Source organism: Capronia epimyces (assembly GCF_000585565.1).
Source record: "Capronia epimyces CBS 606.96 chromosome Unknown aczIQ-supercont1.9, whole genome shotgun sequence".
NCBI lineage: Eukaryota > Fungi > Ascomycota > Eurotiomycetes > Chaetothyriales > Herpotrichiellaceae > Capronia > Capronia epimyces.
Genome location: NW_006912912.1, coordinates 1017598 through 1036393, shown reverse-complemented (window position 1 = coordinate 1036393; position 18796 = coordinate 1017598). Strand labels below are relative to the sequence as shown.

The 18796-nt window shown below is 52.1% G+C and overlaps 4 protein-coding genes across 4 annotated transcripts; 3 read left to right on the top strand and 1 right to left on the bottom strand.

The window, feature by feature from the left end:
• Positions 1-514: 514 nt before the first annotated feature.
• Positions 515-1921, top strand: A1O3_09367 (uncharacterized protein; the record flags this gene model as incomplete). The annotated part of the gene is made up of 1 exon (XM_007739461.1): positions 515-1921. The coding sequence occupies one exon, from the start codon at positions 515-517 to the stop codon at positions 1919-1921; it is 1407 nt and encodes a 468-aa protein (XP_007737651.1).
• Positions 1922-6988: 5067 nt separating this feature from the next.
• Positions 6989-7767, bottom strand: A1O3_09366 (uncharacterized protein; the record flags this gene model as incomplete). The annotated part of the gene is made up of 2 exons (XM_007739460.1): positions 6989-7488; positions 7554-7767. 2 exons carry the CDS (start codon positions 7765-7767, stop codon positions 6989-6991), a joined length of 714 nt encoding a protein of 237 aa, XP_007737650.1.
• A 3768-nt stretch (positions 7768-11535) lies between these two features.
• On the top strand, positions 11536-13062 carry A1O3_09365 (uncharacterized protein; the record flags this gene model as incomplete). The annotated part of the gene is made up of 2 exons (XM_007739459.1): positions 11536-11560; positions 11783-13062. 2 exons carry the CDS (start codon positions 11536-11538, stop codon positions 13060-13062), a joined length of 1305 nt encoding a protein of 434 aa, XP_007737649.1.
• Positions 13063-13667: 605 nt separating this feature from the next.
• On the top strand, positions 13668-18197 carry A1O3_09364 (uncharacterized protein; the record flags this gene model as incomplete). The annotated part of the gene is made up of 1 exon (XM_007739458.1): positions 13668-18197. The coding sequence occupies one exon, from the start codon at positions 13668-13670 to the stop codon at positions 18195-18197; it is 4530 nt and encodes a 1509-aa protein (XP_007737648.1).
• Positions 18198-18796: the final 599 nt, after the last annotated feature.

Sequence of the window (18796 nt, the reverse complement as noted above, 5' to 3'; positions counted from 1 at the left end):
AACACTCCCTCGACGCCTCTGGACTCGAGAGAGACACACCACTCTGGCCGGCCAAGGCACTTCGGTGAAAAACACCCGGACGCTATATCTCTATGCTTGTTGACGGCAAAGCCTTCTACGAACACACCCTTACCTGTCACCTCCACCTCACGCTGGCCGAACCCGTCCGATAAAAGCAGGAAGCAATATAGCTCATGAGGTCGTCCTCATGACGACCGTTCTCCAGGCTCCTCTCCCCGGAGCCTCTCACTTCTCCTCAAGCCCCATAGATTCATCCTCATACCCTGGCCTATCTTCTCTAGACGACTCATTGCCCTTTGGCCAACCTCACGATCGAAACCCTTCCTACACCTCCCAGGACTATGCCGGGTCATTTCCAAATTCCTCGCCCTCGACCGCGCCCTCTTCTCCCCGGTTGACGCATTCGAACTCTTCCAGGAGGGACTCTTACGCTTCAACACCGGCTAGTAGCCTGTCCCTTGATCACCGAGACATCATTGACGAGGATGACGACATGGCGTTTCCTGCCTTCGAGAGCTCGGGACTCTCGAGCAAATCAGGCCAGACAGCACACGGGCCCGTCGTACATGAAGAAGATACGGTCACCTCAATGCTCAGTTCTGCCGTCGAGGACACATCCCTCACGAGGAAGACAACCCAAGACGATCAATCCATTGAGCTAGAACCGACCAGACATGTAGACTATCTGTCTCATGAATGGAAGGAGGAAGATATCTGGCTATCGTGGAGCTACGTTGCCCACAGACGGGGTGGTCTCACCAACGGCACGCGGCTCGAGAATGCCTCATGGAGGTCATGGACCAAGACCAAAAACCGCCTCAAGACGGTGTCACCCGAAACGCTCAACTGGCTGAAAGACTGTGATGTGACTTGGCTGTATGGACCACTACAGACCAACAGAAGTACGAACCAGTTGGTAGGAAGCACATCCCCGTTACCGAGTCGGCTATCCCAGTCATCTTCATTCATCTCGAAGAAGCCGATACTCAAAAAGAAGTCGGCCTCGGCCGTCATTCTGGAGAGATCAAGGTCACAACACTCCCTTCTACAAAGGGCCGGTGATATTATACGGGTACAGCAATCCAGCCCTGCCATCCTGGGTCGGCCCATCCTCAGACGAGGAAATTCCGAATTTGCCTTGCCCAGGTACAGCACGTCCTCAGTGCTCAACACTCCGACTGAGCATGACATGCCTGGGTTTATGGGTCCACGCGCCTCGTTTACATTTGGCGACCTGGCGACCCCTTCAGAGTGCAAACATGTTCTCTTTGACGAAGAGGTGCGACAAGTCCAGGCCATTGATTCGGAAGACGACGATAAGCCCGATGATGAAGACGATTCTAGTTTTGAAGACGATGAAGACGATGATTGTGGACTCATGATGGCTTCATCCCACCGATCCGGAACTGGCAGTGCCCGAACTACTCCTCGGGGTAGTTTTAGCAACGAATCGAAAACGATTGTGCCATTACCATCGACTACGCTAAAGTACAGGACTGACACTCCTGAACCTCCAGACCAACCCAACTGCGCGAGTGGATTTTGGCCAACTTCACGAAAACTCTCCCCTTCACCGTCTCAAGAGACACTGCGGCCTTCACGGCCGCATCAGAATTTCCTAATTGACGACGATCCCGAGTTGGTGGACGAGCCATGGCAACCGCAGTCGAGATTGGATGGAGGACGCTCTCCTTACGACGATGACGACGACGACGACGACGAAGACACTGACTCACATCCACACCTGAGAAGAACGGCATCTGGTATGTTTATGCCTTACGATGATCACGAAGAAGAAATCGCCATGAACAATACACTGGTGGGACAGGCCTTCTATGCCGTCAACACTTTTAAGGATATAGCCCACGTGATATGGAATGTGGGTTGGAACCGGAGTTGACGGTAATGGTCGGCTGGATGGAAAGTCGGGGGTTTCTTTATGTGTTTTCAGAGCGGCATAGCGGGTGTTTTGGGATATGCCCCGTCGCGACGGTTGGAAACACTCTACATTGGCAAGATGGAAATGTCCATTGGCTACGAGATCCGAGGACATGAATGTCGACGGGGAGAGGGCATCAGAGACGAATATTGACGGCAATCTTGTGCAATGAAAGACGAACTATGGACTTGGGAGACAGACAAGCTGTATATATGACCGGGCATACGCGAGGGTTGAATTGGTTGGAACGAGGGGGATAGGTTCTCTGGTGCACATATAGACCATGGTATAGGTTGCGGCATAGACGAGATTGATCTCTCAGGGATCCAAGGGTCAAGGGGTTCGAACTTCACACTGGCGCATTTCTTGGACAAGGCGAGCAAAGGTCTTTTCGGAATGGAGACGCAGGAGAGCTGAATCCAGGCGCCCGGGGAATTATCGTGAGCCGGAAAGGTGCCAAGGCACAAATGGACAGTGCCTCCGATATGAACCGTGCGTTGCTCACGTGCCATGGAAAACTGTCCCTAGTGGGGGTCTTCTGCCAGCCGATCGGATACCTACATTCCAGTGCTTGAACAGTGACCTCATGATTCAACGGTCCCGCGTGCCCGCAAACACAAACACCAACAACATCAACACTCGGAACGACAGTGCTCGTACGGAGTAATGATAATGTAATGGAGACATTGCGCCGAGAAGATGAATACCTAGTAGGTCTTGATGATCAGTGATGTGAGCGATTCTTTGCGGTCTTTCCAAGTTTCTGATCGTCGTCGTCGATGCCGATGATCTAACGGGGGACTCTGTATCCGTACTTCGGCCGCGAGAGAAGCCGTGGTGTGAGTTGAGTTATTCAGGGGCGTAGGGGCTAAGGCCCAGGGGCGTAGCGGCCTCCTTAGCCTGAAGGTCACCCCCTGGGCCCTGGGCCCTGGGCAGTGGCGAAAGTGCCCAGAAAGAAAGATCCCCAGGGGTCCCAATTTTCCCGACCTGGAATCTGCGGGGGGGAAAGATGCGTGTCTCCTATAGGCGGCAGCGGTGTCTGGGTGCAGTGCAGGTCCACACCTGTCAAACACCGTCGGCGTTCCTTGACGCGGGGGAGGAGTCGAGGGGCTTAGGCCTGGCGAATAAGCAAAGAGGTTGGCTCGGGTGGTTTGGCTGTGCTTTTTACTCAATACTCGTACTAGGTACCTTTCATACCTGAGGCATCTGTGAGGTAAGGTAACGAACGAACTCGATCCATCAAGCTGTCAAACAAAGATGGATCCTGTTTCTGTAGGTTAGGAACCTATAAGTTAGGTAATGGTAATGATAATGTATCACCAGTATGATGTGTGATGTGGTGTTGACTTAGGGACTAGGGGTCTGTACAAACCTTAGCTTCACATCAGCTTGGAAGCAGTCTTTGTCTCCAAAGCTTGCCTTTGCAGCCCAGGAGGACTCGGAAAGTTACGGTCACGATTAAGGTACGGGGGTCTTCGGGGACAAAGGTTCTGAGCTGCCGTTCCGTACAAATTAGGCACCTATTAGTACTTACATACCTGTAGGTGGGTAGGTTACCTGACTTACGGGGTACTCTTTACCGTCCACTACATCCATATCCATACTCAGTACCGTCTACTACACATCTATATCCATATCCATACTCAAGGTACTTGGGTCTACGGAGAGTATTATATCCATACTCAAGGTACTTAGGTCTACGGAGAGTACTCGTAAGCTCTCAGGTGATTGATTAATTGATAGCTCGTCAAGATGACAAGACAGGATCGAGGAAGTTGTCTCAGACGTCTGCAGCGATGTTGATGTTGGGTGACCAAGTCAAGTTGTGTGATAACGGGTTCCCCGTTCTTTTTCCTTTCCGACTTTGACGCAGAAGCGAGATGGACAGCAACAGCAACACCAGCAGCGACAATTGTCAGGTCGGGTCCGGGTTCGGAAGGGTTTGTTTGCTCTTTTTGATCATGGTCCCCGTCGTTTCGCTTCGTTTCTCGCGCTTTACTACGGAGTATGTACCTTACCCAGTACTCGTAGTACACCTAGCACTACAGCTATAGTAGTGTGGGCCAATACACATGCATTGTCTTTCTATCTTTATCCTGCCTAGGCTTGCCACAGAGTACGGATACGGATACAGAGCACCTACTTGTATCCGTTGTTTGTGTTTGCGGACACGCAGGACCGTTGCGTAGTGCTGTCGGGATTCGCCTCCTGTTGCTGGTTGTTGATTGTTGGCTGTTGGCTGGGCTTATTCTGTCCTCTCTCCTCTGTCCTCTCTCCTCTGTCCTCTCTCCTCTGTCCTCTGTCCTCTGTCCTCTGTACTATAGGTACCCATGCAGATAATAATGAGGTGCTGCTTGCTGTATCTTACGTCGGCCTAAGATGCCCATGCCCATGGCCTCAACTGAGAACTGAGACGAGGACAAGTGAGCAAAATGCCAACCATTGCATCAAATCAATCTGGTCAACGAGATACGTCAATGAACATGGAAGACAAACTCCGTAGCATACCTATACCTACTATGTCGGGGCCCACGAGTCCATGGAATACACCTTTAATGGCAGAGGAACGATGGCATCTAACTATCCGTACTGTGATTGTACACCTAGGCAGCTCCTTCAACCTTAGATGGTAGGTACGGCATTTGGGTAAGGCAGTTTAGTAGTTATATGGTCCTGCTACAGCAGTGGAAATGAGAACTCGGTATCTGTCCTCGCTGCTGCAAACCAACCGACCTACCTATATGCAAGGAGTAAACAAACAGTCGATGGGAGAGCACTGGTCCGACATACTAGGTATTTCTCCAGGTGGAATTTGCTCAAGAGGCGATACGGAAGGCAAAAAAACAACAGGAATCACTAGGTCTCCCCTGTTGTGTCCTAGGTAGGTCATGGTCGTCCTTCGGCAGTCTGTCACAGGTGTACTCCGTATATGTTTATGGAGTACGGATATGTGCACGTACTAGATGCCAGACCAGGTAGGTATAGGTAAGGTAAAGACTGGGTAGACAGATACTGGTAGGTAGATATTCGGGTAGTAGATATTCGGGTAGCATAAGTATCATAACACTGGTATTGGCCAACACCTGATCACCTATATGGTATTGAGGGAGCGCTGAGACATTTCTGTGGTATCAACGATCATCGCAGCCGTCGTCGTCATCAGCTGTGGGACGGGAATAAGGTGGATTGTGATAGCAAGGGTCGACTGCTAAATCCATCTACTCCATACTCCAAAATCTGTTGGGATCGCAAAAGCGAACATTGGACAAATCAGCAGCAGCACCAGGGGCCTGTCGTTTGCCGCTGTGATGTGCTGTGTTGTGTTGTGCTGGACTGGTCGTGGTGGCAAGTCGCCTTGTCCTATACCACTGTCATGATGTGTTACGAATTCCTTTGCATGCAGGATGCAGCTGCACGGCGTACAGTAGCAGGTGCTGCAACTCCTGTGCGACATGTCACATCTGCATCCTGCATCCTGCATCCTGCATCCTGCAAGCTGCAAGCTGCGCTGCAACCCGCTGCCCTGCATATCGCATGCTCTGTGTTTGTGTGGCGTGCTGTGCTGTTTTGCATGTGCACAAATTACATATTTCTCTGATTGCGCAATACTCGCTCCATAACCTTCATTCAAGTCGACACACTGCATAGGAGTGAATGCGAACGAGGACAGACACAACGACAACGACAACGACAACGTCAACTTTAACATCCACCATTCCTTGTCCACGTATACCTCGCTCGAAGTCTGTACTCCGTACACACCTGGGCAAGTACGTATACATTAGCCTGCGGGGCCCGACCTGAGACCAAACCTTGAAGTGGATGGGGGTGATAGACAGCGATTGAGTTTGGCATGTGAAAATGCATGCCAGTGCCTCCATGGGAGATGTACCAAGTACGGAGTACGCTGTGCTTGGTATTCCCTATTACTGCCAGTGGTACATATACCGAGAACCATGGTACCCCGAACTCAGGTGCCAGACACCTACCATACAGAGTACAGATATTGGGTGTACTGTACCTAAGGTACCTAACCTGTGCTCTGTCTGTACAGTATCTGCCAGTACCTACGCATACTACAGGCAGAGGTTGCAGTCAATTATGACAATGCTGTTTCAATCAATACTTCATTGATCCACCACTGGCACAACACCGCAGACAACTTCAGGCTCGGAAATAGTGAGGCCCTGATCAGATCCAATATGATCAAACTGCTTAGTTGACTACGGCTGCGGTTGCGATGGTCGGGCTCTGGCAACGGCAGTGGCAGTGGCACTTGCGGAAGGTGCGAACCTGACTTTCGACCTGCCTGTCGTCCTGGCTACCTACACATTCCACAATTGCAATTGGCTTTTGGCCTTTGTCTCAGACAGACCACTACCTCCTGGCCCATGGCATGGTATTGTACTGCTGGCCCATGTTCCTGTTCTACCTCAGTCGGTCTCGATCGCTGGCCCCTTGACGGACAACTTCCATCCTGGCCGTCGCTTCAAGTCACCTGGACTTTGATCCTAGAGGGTGTGGATTGTCGAACAACAATTCGGGTGATACGTGCTATTTCAACCTAGGTGCATTCTTTTACAAAAGATGTCAGATTCAAAAGCCGGACAAAACCTGGACCATACTATGCGTCTGTCTGTTGCTGATGATGAAGCTAGCATTAACATTTGTCTTAGGTCGATGTCTCAGTCCATTGCACAGCGCCACGCTCCTGAAATCGCATGCCGAACACTATGCCAATTGCCCATCCAGTCCTCCCAACCCTAGCCAAGTCTCCCATATGTTCGGATCCAAGGGTGTACAAGGAGAAGAAGACGGAAGAATGACAAATATCCTATATATATGAGTTGTAGGGGGGATGAACATGGCCCTGGAGCCGGGGAAGTGGATATATATTTACAAAGAATCGACACATCGAGGCCAGACCCAACTGCACAACGCTCATCTTTTCAACATGAATGTTCTCTCTGACAGTTGTGGTACTCGATCGGCACGGGATGGCCGCCATAATGTGTTCTTGCTGGATTTTTACAGGGCCACGACTAAGCCAACGGCCATTGCAAGGACACCTCCCTGGATCTTCAACCCGCTGCCTGCATTGGTGTTACTGCTTGGAACAGAGGTGGTCTCGGTCGGGGCAGCAGATGAGGTGGAAGATGATTCGGCCTGGGAGGATGTTGCGCTAGTGGAAGCAGATTCACTGCTGCTAGCACTGTCGCTGGTGGCGGCTGCAGAAGATGATGCAGCTGCGGCGGATGATGTGGCTGCGGCAGATGATGCTGCGCTCGAATCCGTGGCTGTCGAATTCGTGCTAGTCTTCGACGCTGTACTTGCGGTACCGGTGGAGGACGCGGTCGAAACGCTTCCCGTCCCTGTTCCCGTGGCGCCTTGAATTCCAAAGTTCGGCGAGAAGTTGGTGTTACTGGAGTCGGTATCGTCGATGATCTCGATTGTGTACAGGTGGGAGTTGACGTCGTCGGCAGCAGGGATTTGCAGGGTGGCCGTCTTGTCAGAGGCAGGGACGCCGGCTGCGCAGAGGATAGTCAGTGATACTGTGTTGGTGTTTGTTGAAGGGCGCAGGCAAGATACTCACAGGCTAGGACGACACCCGAGTCAGGGGTAATTGGATCCTGCGCCAGCTTGATGGTGACGGTGCCGCTTGAAGGGTTGGTCCAGTCGATCGTCAAAGGCTTCCCGGCAGTGACATCCAATGTGGATTGTCCTTCGGGGATGCTGATGGCATTGTTTTTCTGGGCAGCCACCACTGCTACGCAAAGAGCGGCGACCACAGTGGCAAGAAAGCGCATGTTGGAGGTTGTGATAGGGGGCACGACGAGAGGAAGTGCTGCGACAACAAGATAATGGTGTTACAGATTATGTGACAACAGGGAGGATATGCAGACAGGGTTCGTGGTGAGAGAGAATGGTGATGGAAGTGAAGGTGAATGAAAATAGACCAAGAGTCTGACTCGAAGATGGCAACAGGAAGCCTATTAGGTGCTCTACGGCGCCTAAGCCTCTACGGATACCTAGTTTTTTTCGGCCGACGGAGGAGGCGGTTGTTTGCAACACAAAACGCCTCGAGAGTCGCGTTGGCGGTTGTCACGTTGTCACGTTGGCTGAAGATAGTTTCTCCGGGTTGTGCGCGACAACCAAAAGCTTACCGTCTTTAGGGTGCCTGGATCGTGTTTAGAGGCCACGTTAGACCCAATCAATGCCGGAGTTTGAGCCCCTAAGCCACCACCGCCACCAGACTACACAGAATACGGCCAAGTACCTCCAAGTGTGCTCCTTGATTGGCAAATCAGTCTCGCGCCGCCCTTCCACTCGCCCCGGGATCCGAGACCTTGTTCCAGGCACCGCGTCGTGATTGGTCTTTCTGCTGCGCCTCGCCTCGCATCGATGGCACCCATCAGCTCTCATGTGGCCCTTTGGGAGGTAAGAAGTACGGATATTCGATATTCTGCACAGAATCAAGAAGAAATCAGCTGATGCACCACATGGCACACCCCTCGTGTCAAACAAACTCCAGCTACTGCGTACAATGTACATATCCAAATGTGTGAGGCCAGTGGCGGATTCTTCCGGAACGGTGGCATCATCATTGGATTCGCTTATGTCGGCACCCCGGTTAAAATGAGCGAATGCTGAATTTGGTCGTTGCCCTGTTCGAAACGGAGGTGCTCGGATCTCCGATGCCTCTCCGCGTATGGGTACGGAGTAGGGGTGCTAAGGACCTTTAAGTATGCACTCATGTTCGCCTCTGAACACCTTGCGGGTAGAGGTTTGCGGGCTTCAGCCCGTACCCAACGCAGCTAGGCTGATACGATCTCGCCCGACATTTTGTCCTCGAATGACAGCGCGGCTGAAGCACAACAAGAGTAGAGTCATTGGCAAATCACACATTACTACGGGAGCAATGGTGGCAGTGTTCGGCTAAGCCTGGTCAGCAACCCATGGCCCAAGATGCGACGAATGCCTACATAACATGTAGTTTATTTCCTTTCTTGTCCCTTTATCCCGCTCCGGTGAGTTCAAAGGCCTGGTTACACTGAAAGATCTCCACTTCAAGTGGCTTGCCTGTACCTGTCTCAACGAGTTGGTTCAGCAATCTCACATCCGGTGCTATTGGGAGGCTGTACGACCACTGCACGGAGTCAAGAGGTGGCCACCGTCGGATCAGTCGTGTAGGGAGGTTCAAGCTGGCCTTGGAGGCGGAGAGTGGTTGTGGTTGATTTGTTCTGGCATGGACGGAGACCGTAGTAGATAGTAGATGGAGCAAGGGATTTCCATATCACAGCTTTGGGCAGAGGCATCAGACAAGATTGTTCGCACCATCACTCTCTGCGTATGCATCACAAACCAGGGGTTGACATGACTCGGACCAGTCTGAGAGCGAACTTCTTGGGGTTCTGTAATCGGAACGCGGACGACGATCCCATCCGGCCTTCCCTTCCAGACGGTGACACGACCGTTGGATACTCAAATGCGGGATTTTCCCTTGAATAAAAAGCCACCAACATACTCGTACATCCCGGAGTCAAGGTCAAGGCATTGGCTTTAGTGCAACAACAACAACTAGCTCACTCAGGCCACCAGTACCCTCCCCATGTTGATTTTCCGCCCAGATCTGGTTCAGGGCTTCCATTTGGCTTCTTCCCCTTTTCTGTGAAACCTTAGGCAAGCCACAAGTCGTATCTCGTTATCGCGGATTCGAAACACACGATTTTCAGGTGTCTGACAGCCGTAATTTTGGGACTGACTCGGTCTCCGACCTAGAAGATGCAGAACTTGGGTGTTTGTATCTCATTTCAAATAAGCCCGTCATATGTGGCATATATCTCAACCTCCAAGACCGAATTGCACGGCCGGTATAGAGCCCATCAGGCTCAGGTTGAAGACAGCCCACGGACTTCGTGTCTGTCCGAGAGTGAAGGTCAGGAAACTTCTCTTCAATATTTCCTCATACGGAGCGGGGAGAGTAAACCTGACGACCATCCTTGTGTCCTGCGGCGGTCCTTTTGCAAAGACGCACAGGAGGTCAGGGTTCATTGCGGAATGAAATTGGTGGGACAAGGATTTTAGCGAAGACCATGATTCCAGACCTAACGCCGTTCTTTTCCTGATAGCGATGCAATGGGAGCCCCCCTGCCCGTTCGGCGGCTGCTCACAGTCCGGTTCTCGCACTTCGCGTGGCGGCATGAACCTCTGGCAAGGGCCTTTTCGAGTTCGACGGGCAGAGAACCGACAGATCAGTGAAATTCTGCATGTGCGTGTTTTAAGATGGCCCGGGGGGCTTCGTAGAAATGCAGGTATGTACTCCGTAGGTAGGCATGTAACTCCGTAGGCATGTCGTAAAAGGGCCGGGGTTTAATGAGGGCGCTGTCCTTGCGAATTCAACCGAGAATGGCAGACTACTGTATGCAGGGTTTGGAGACTTGGGGCGCATGCCACGCTGCCAGAAGACGTAGGCAGACGTAGGCTCAATCTCAAGTGCAAGCCGCAAGGGGGTGGGAATTTGCTGTCAATTCCTTGTCTCCTCGCATGACAGGCTTCAAAACCGACAAACTACATAAATGGTGGACTGGACATTTAATTGACAGCGCAGGGCCTCATTCCGTCATTCCTGTCAAAAGTTCCTGTGGTTCATCCCTCCTACTCTTCTTATGTTTGTAGTTATTATGTTGTTGTTTAAAACCCCTGTCTCTCTCTTGTCTGTCTTGACGTCCTCTTTTCCCCAGATCTTCTCTTCAGCCCCATGGCAAGCCTGTCGATCGTCAACTCTGAGTAATTCCTAGGGCTGTACTCCGTACAGAGTACACTGGGTTTAAGTACGAGTACAGAGAAAAGTCTGATTCATTTAGACTCCGGGGCGGCCAACCTGTCGAATTTCACCTGGGGCCACCAGTCTACCTCGTACGCAGGCTCCTCACCGCAAAGACAAAGCCCAAACCTACTCGGCAGGTTTGACCACGAGACAGACGGCGAACCAAACTCTGCTTGCCAACGACCCTTCAATCCAGAGCAAGACTCAATTGAGTTCATTGCCCAAGATGCGAAATTCCCATCGGCGTTCTCTCACCAACGAGGTGGCCTTCGAGGCTCTTCCCCCGGCACTTAGACGCAAAGTGAGTCCAATTTGTCACGTTGTCTTACTTTCGCTTGTCATGGGTACACGTCCCCCAGGAAAAAGGAATGCAAAATGGTCGGAGCACTGTCACACTGTTAGGTGATGGGCAAGCCACGATCTCTGAAACGAAGACAGAAAGGAGGGAGAGACAGCAGATCACATCTTCGAGCAGCCCATCCACACCCCCAACAACTGCCCGTCAACGGTCAACGGGCTAAGGAGGCTGCCACGTCACTCCAAGGTACCACTATAGCCCAATGATTGCAGGCACCCGTCAACGTCCATGACCACGCCGCCTGTCTCTCTTGGGATCCATGGGGTTTAGGCTGGCCGCTCGCTGCCTAAATGGGGAACCCGGGCCCTTCTTAGCAGCCAGTCCATCCCCTGGCGGCGGCACGGTCCTCCCAAGCCCAGGGGCGCCACTTCAACGGACCAACCCCATCCAATGTCTTATCTGACCATTCCACTCTGTGCAGTATGCACACGCCAACTTTGTTTCGCGTGATGGTTGACACCGACACCTCGTCGATCGCTTATTCTGCAGGTCTCCAGGCTAACAGAAGTGTTGCACCAGTATTTTAGCAGCTTAGAACGCCTCAGATTAGCACAAGATGGGAGCAACCTCCCCCATCCTCGTCGTCCCCGTCCCCGTCCATCAGTCCTTCAGCCGAGCGACACCTGGACTGCGGCAGATACCTCGGACAAACCATCCCTTCTGCCATCCGGCGTCCTACAGCCCGGGCAGCTGCTCAACAGGAACAGACTCCGCAGGAGACGGGCCTCGACGACAAACAATCAGGCGACCCCCTCAACGGTTGCGTGGTTCGGCTCTCTGCCCCCTGCGGTTCAGAAAAGGCTGTTCTCTAAAGAGGAGTGCTCATTTTATACCCTGGCGAAAAACACCATCATCCTAGACGCCGCAGACGAAATCCTGCGACGCCGCAGTTCTCGTACAAATCAGTTGGCTGCAGTCGAGCCACGCTTCTCTGAAGCCCTTACTGCTGTGGAGTTGGACAACCTCAAAGACGAAGCCCGCGTGGATTCTGCCATCGACATGAATGACTATTCCGCCGAAGGGTTTCGATGGCTGGAGGACGAGGGGGACTTAGATCTCGAGTTGGACGACTACCACGAAGCTATCGCAGAAACAGCTCGGAAGACCGCATCCATATCAGAACCCGTCAAGCGGCCTTTCAGGAGGAATACATCAATCTCGAGCATTTCTATCCGACGCGGCCGGAATTCAACGTCGTCCTCACGCGGCCAGGGCGAAATCCCGAGTGTCCCACCGTTACCGTTGAAATCCAACGACCCATCCTCGCCCACCTCACTTAAACACTTCCGCTCGCAAGCATCCTTATCCTCCATCGACCCCCGTGCTACTCACTACCAAGATCCTGCCGCTCGACTGAAGCTGAGGCTCTATCTGGCATCTCCACAAAAGTTCGACGAGGCAATCGAGTTTGGTTTCCCCTCCGTCGGGCAGAAGACAAAACAATGGGATCATACACGACCGATGACTAGCCCTCAGCCAAGACCCGATGTGAACCGGACATTCTTCCACGAGGATACGCCGTCGTTGTCGGGTGACGACGGGGACGATGTAGACGAGCCCGATACTCTCTATGACCCTAGAACTCCTGATGACGCTGTCTTTCATATGCACCGACAGTCTAAGAAAACGAGCGTTGACGGCAGCACGGGATCAAGGCTCTTCTCCACGAGGAGGCATCCCGAGACATATACCCGGGGCGTCACCGCAGATCGGGAGATGACACTTCATATGACATTGACCCGTCCAGACCTACGTTCACCCGAGGAAATACAGCTAGTCAACCAGAAGAGTATCAATGATCTGCCTTTAGAACGACCGGAATTGGCGTCTGATGGCCATGGTATATCAATCTGGGACACACTGCCTCCTGAAGAATCGAGGGTGAAAAGATTCTTACGGAAATTGAGGCTGAAATGAATCAGGGCGTGGTTGACTGTTGGATTGGGTTGTATTTTGCATATGCAGGAGCAGGCATTATCATGTATTACCATGTCATTCAGCGATGGAGTTCAGGGTCGATTGCTGCAAGGTCGATTGCTGCAAGGTCGATTGCTGCAGCCTGTTTGGGCCGCTGGTAAAAGGGGGTAACATTATGCCGGTTGGGGTTGGGCGCGAACACATCATAGCAACTGGTGGGAGGGTATCTCTAGAACACAACGTGTCCTCACTCGTATACCTGCACTCGGCGGATTGAAGATGAGGCAGTAGATGAAGGTGCCAGTGACAGCGTCAAACGACGACCAACCCACCTGCATCTTGTCAAGCATAACGCGTCAGCCTCCAGGAGCCTCGAGTGCCGCTGATACACGCTAAGTTAAGGACCATTGCCGCATCGGAAGTCTGTGCCCCCCGATTTACTACGAGTACCGGATGCTGAGACTCCAGAATTAATTGCTGGCCGCAGGCAATCCTCTAGGTGCTACAAACCATCAATCTGTCCGTTCCATCTTGCCCATCACTCTTTTAGTCTCAACACTGCTTACTGCGGACTCCCTCTCCCAGTCCAATGCGGTAATCAAAAGATGATAATCCGGCCTTTCTGTTGTCGCGCGGTCGCCTCGTCCTTTACCCTCCTCCTCCTGTTGCTGGCCTTTTCGCCCCAGCCCACGCAAGCAAAGAAAGATGGGCCGACCATCATCTCCACGAAATTCGAGAATGTCCTCGAGAATGTCTTCTACTTCGATGACTCGCATGTCATCATTGGTCAAGATAGGGAGCTGAACAAGGTGTGGCGCAGCGCAGACGCCGGGGAGACGTGGCAGGAGATTGATGATGAGGGACAATCGGGAAATGCCTGGGAGCTGTACCCTCATCCCTGGGACAATCAGCGCGCATACATCCTCGGACTTGCGTTTGATCATTGGATCACTACGGACAGAGGCGAGACATGGAGGAAATTCAGTAGTGCTGGTTCCGGTCTTGCCTTGTTCCGCAGCAGCCCTTTGAGCTTCCACGGACGAGATCCCAAACGCGTCATCTGGAATGGTGAGCAATGCACTGGCCTGTCGTGTACCGAGGTCGCCATGTACACGGACGATGATTTCAAGACTGTCACCAAGATAGGCAGCCAAACAAGAGGTTGTCAATGGGCTGTTGGCACCCCAGACTTTGCCCTGGATATCGCGGCCGAAGTTGACACTCGAGTGTTCTGCATTGTGGAGGGTCTGTATTCTCCTTGGCCCAAGGACAACCGGTTGGTCGTCTCCGACAGCTATTTTGAAGAGGACGAGCTGGAGCCCGCCCTGGACGAAGGTCGAGCGGTAACTGGGATCATTAGCATGGCTTCCGTGAAGGGATTTTTGGTTGCAGCGGCAAAGTCGGAGGGTACGGATGAGCTGGCCCTGTATGTGACAAAAGATGCATCACAATGGCACAGAGCCGAATTCGGACAACATCGCATCAATGAAGATGCCTACACCATCCTCGAAAGCACCAACTACAGCATGCAAGTCGATGTACTGGGATCCCGGCCTTCCAACCCGATGGGCTACCTGTTTACATCAAATTCCAACGGAACATACTTCACCCGCAACATCGACCACACCAACCGAAACCTCTACGGTCGAGTCGATTTTGAGAAGGTTCAGAGCATCCAAGGGATTGTTCTGGTGAACACCGTGGACAACTGGAAAGAGGTCGAGGCTTCCACCCTTGCCGACAAACAGATCAAGTCGCAAATCAGTTTCGACGACGGCCGAACATTCCAAGATCTTATGGCGGGCGACAAGAAGCTACACCTCCACTCGGTGACAGATGCCAAGCAGGCCGGCAGGATCTTCTCTAGTCCAGCCCCCGGCATCGTTATGGGCGTTGGCAACACTGGAAAGTATCTCAAAGATTACAACGAGGGTGACCTTTTCGTCTCAGATGATGCCGGCGTCACATGGTACAAGGGCCTCGATGGAGCTCATCTTTACGAGTTCGGCAACCAAGGGGCTGTCATTGTAGCCATTGACGACGAAGATGCAACTTCTTATATCAGGTATTCTATTGATCATGGCAAGACCTGGACGAAGGCAGACCTTTCCCAGAAAATCCGTGCTAAGGTTCTGACGACGGTCCCTGATTCTACTACCCTCAGTTTCCTCCTAATGGGTGCCCATGGGTCGGGCTCCAAGACGGAATGGGTCATGTTCAAGATTGACTTCGAAGGCCTTCATGAACGCGCGTGCAAGAAGGACGATTTCGAGCGATGGCCTGCCCGCGTCGACGCGGATGGTAAGCCCAGCTGTCTCATGGGGCACAAGCAATTCTTCCGCCGACGCAAGGCTGACGCCGAATGCTTCATTGATGACGAATTCAAGGACCCAGTTCCGGAGTTTGAGCCTTGCGTCTGCACAATAGCAGATTTCGAATGCGATTACAACTTTGTCAGGGATCCCGACGATCGAACCAAATGTGTCCCGGCTGCACCTCTCTCTATCCCAGAAGGGGAGTGCAAGGACATTGAGGACACGTTCAGAGGGCCTTCTGGGTGGCGATTGATTCCCGGAGACGAGTGCAATCGCAAAGGCGGAGAAGAACTTGACAAGGAAATCGAAAGGCCTTGCTCAGACTCGGCGAAACGGCCGGCGTCAGGTGAAATCGTTGTCGAGAAAACTAACTTCGATGCCGACCGATTTTCTGAATGGTACTATCTGGAAAGAGGGGACACTTCGATGGGAAATGACGAATCAATCGTCATGCGGACAAGTGAACAGGACATCTTCCTCACTCGTGACCATGGCAAGACATGGGAGCCCATCCTCACGGGAGAACCCATCACTGCCATTGCCCCCAATCCTCACCATCATGACGTGGTATTTTTCCTTACAGGCTCCAAGACCGTACACTACACCATCGACCGAGGTGATCGGTTTGACCAGTTCGTTGCACCAGAACGGCCCAGCAATCTGAGACTGCCAACCTTGAGATTCCATCCAGACTACAAGGACTGGTTGCTCTGGTCTGGCGCAGTTGGAAAGGATGATCATACCAACATCTTTTACTCGAAAGATCGGGGCGACAATTGGCAGACTCTTGTTCGATACGCAAGGAAGTGCGAATTCATCACCCGAGAGGGACGGGCTGATTCTGACGAACTCATCTACTGTGAACAATATCAAGATGAAAATCCGGACAAGAACCTCATGCTCTTGTCCAGTGATAACTTCTTCAGCGACTCGACAGTCCATTTCCCGGACATTTTGGACTTTGCAACCATGTCGGAATTCATCATCGTGGCGGCGAAGACAGAAGATAGACAGAGTTTGAAAGTGGATGCAAGTATTGATGGCCGGACTTTTGCCCCAGCGGAGTTTCCCAAGAACTTCCAGGTTGCTCACCAACAGGCCTACACTGTTCTGGACAGTTCTACCCATGCCGTCTTTCTGCACGTTACTGTCAACGCGGCCCCAGACCGTGAATACGGAGCCATAATCAAATCCAACAGTAACGGCACATCGTACGTGTTCACCTTGGACGCTGTCAACCGGGACCAGGAAGGATACGTCGACTTTGAGAAAATGCAAGGCCTTGAAGGCGTCGCTACTGTCAATGTTGTCGCCAACATTGACGAGACTAATGACGGCGAGAAGAAGAAACTCAAGTCCATGATCACACACAATGATGGCGCAGAATGGGCTCTGCTGCCACCGCCCAAGAAAGACGCCCTTGGGCATGATTATAAGTGTGTTTCAGAGGCCAACAAGGCAACTCAGAAATGCTCTCTGCATATCCACAGCTACACCGAGCGAGCCGACAAGTCAGCCACATTCTCCAGCCCTAGTGCAGTTGGCCTTATGATGGCGGTCGGTAATGTCGGGGAATTTCTCGCTCGAAAAGATGATGAAAGCACTGACACATTCATCACACGTGACGCTGGCATTACATGGTCATCGGTGAAGAAGGGCAGCTACATGTGGGAATATGGCGATCAAGGCAGTATCATTGTCATTGTCAAGGAATCGCAACCTACGAAGAGCCTGTTTTACACGCTCGACGAGGGTCAAACATGGAAAGAGTATGAATTCTCTCCCGAAGTTGAAATGCAGATCGATGCAATCACCACGGTTCCTTCGGACAATTCACGGAATTTCTTGCTTTGGGGCCGCGAACTAGGAGCTGGAGCCAAACGTGGCATCTTTACTGTTCACCTTGATTTCAGTGGGCTCAAGGAACGACAGCGGAAATGTGACTTGGACGAGGCAAACCCGATCAACGATGACTACTCGCTATGGGAGCCGAAACATCCTATGCAAGACTCCAACTGCCTTTTCGGTCATGTGTCACAATACCACCGCAAGCGAATCGATGCTCAATGTTACAACGGAAAGAAAATCAACCATCTCCACAACCTTGCACGCAACTGTAGCTGCACTCGGCAAGACTTTGAGTGCGACTACAATTACCAGCCACAGGCTGACGGCACATGCCAACTGGTGCCCGGTCTGCAACCCCAAGACCACGAACAAAATTGTCTCGACAATCCTAAGCAGGTCGAATTCTGGTATCCGACAGGGTACAGGCGTATTCCGCTCACGACATGTATAGGGGGTGTGGAACTGGACAAATTGGAGAGCCGCCCGTGTCCTGGCCACGAGAAAGAATACCACAAGAAGCATGGCATCAGCGGGGCGGGATTGTTCTTTGCGATTTTCATCCCCATCGCTGTAGCTGTGGGGATTGGGTACTGGGTCTACACGCAATGGCGGGCCGGATTCGGCGGGTTCGGACAGATCAGGTTGGGTGAGAGTAGAGCAAGTGGCGCCGAGTCTGGGGATTCTCCGTGGATCACAGTGCCCGTTGCGATTGTCAGCGGAGTGGTCGCTGTTGCAAAGGCCACTCCTTTGCTTGTCATGTCTCTATGGCGGAGTGCCAAGGGATACATGCCATTGCGTTCCGGCGGTGGTGGAGGAGGCAGGTTTGGACTTGGAAGAGGATCGGCTGCCGGTGGATATGGTGCGCCGTATCGGTCGAGAGACGCTTTTGCAAGACGCGGTCAGGATTATTCCGAGGTGGTCGAGGATGATGAGTTGCTTGGAGACGGGCTGGATGATGAAGAAGAGGTTTGAGGGGCAGTTTAGAAGGTCAATTGCTGCAGCTGCAGCAGCAGCAGCAGGACAGGACGGCGACGCCCAGTGTGCCAAAAATAAACGAAGGAACAGGACGAGACAAGATCGAGGTCCTTGTGTAAGTATTGAACAGGTTTCATAAAGTACGCCCTGATAACGTGGAGGTCATGGCTCATGGCGAGTTAATTGCTCTCATCTGTCCTCTCTTCACCCTTGGTGCTGGATAGGGTAGCAGGTGGGTTACTGCTAGACTATCATGACCATGGCCATTCGGCAAGGCTGGGCTGGGCTGAGCTGGCTGAACTGTCTGAACTGTCTGAACTGTCTAGCTGAGGTGGTAGATACCTAGCTAGAAGCTAGTACTGCCACAGAAGGAAGAGGGAAGAGGGAAGAGGGATTCCTGATCCTGATAGAGTGTGATTAGGTATGTAGTATGTTATTATTAGTACGTATCTTATTCTTATTGTGAAAGTATGTGTATATTATTAGTACTTCATCTTATTCTTATTGTGAAAGTACATATGTGTCCCGTGATGAATCAAGACATCATACTAATTTCTCAGTCTACCAGGGACTGGTTCGGCTTTGCCTGTGCGTCT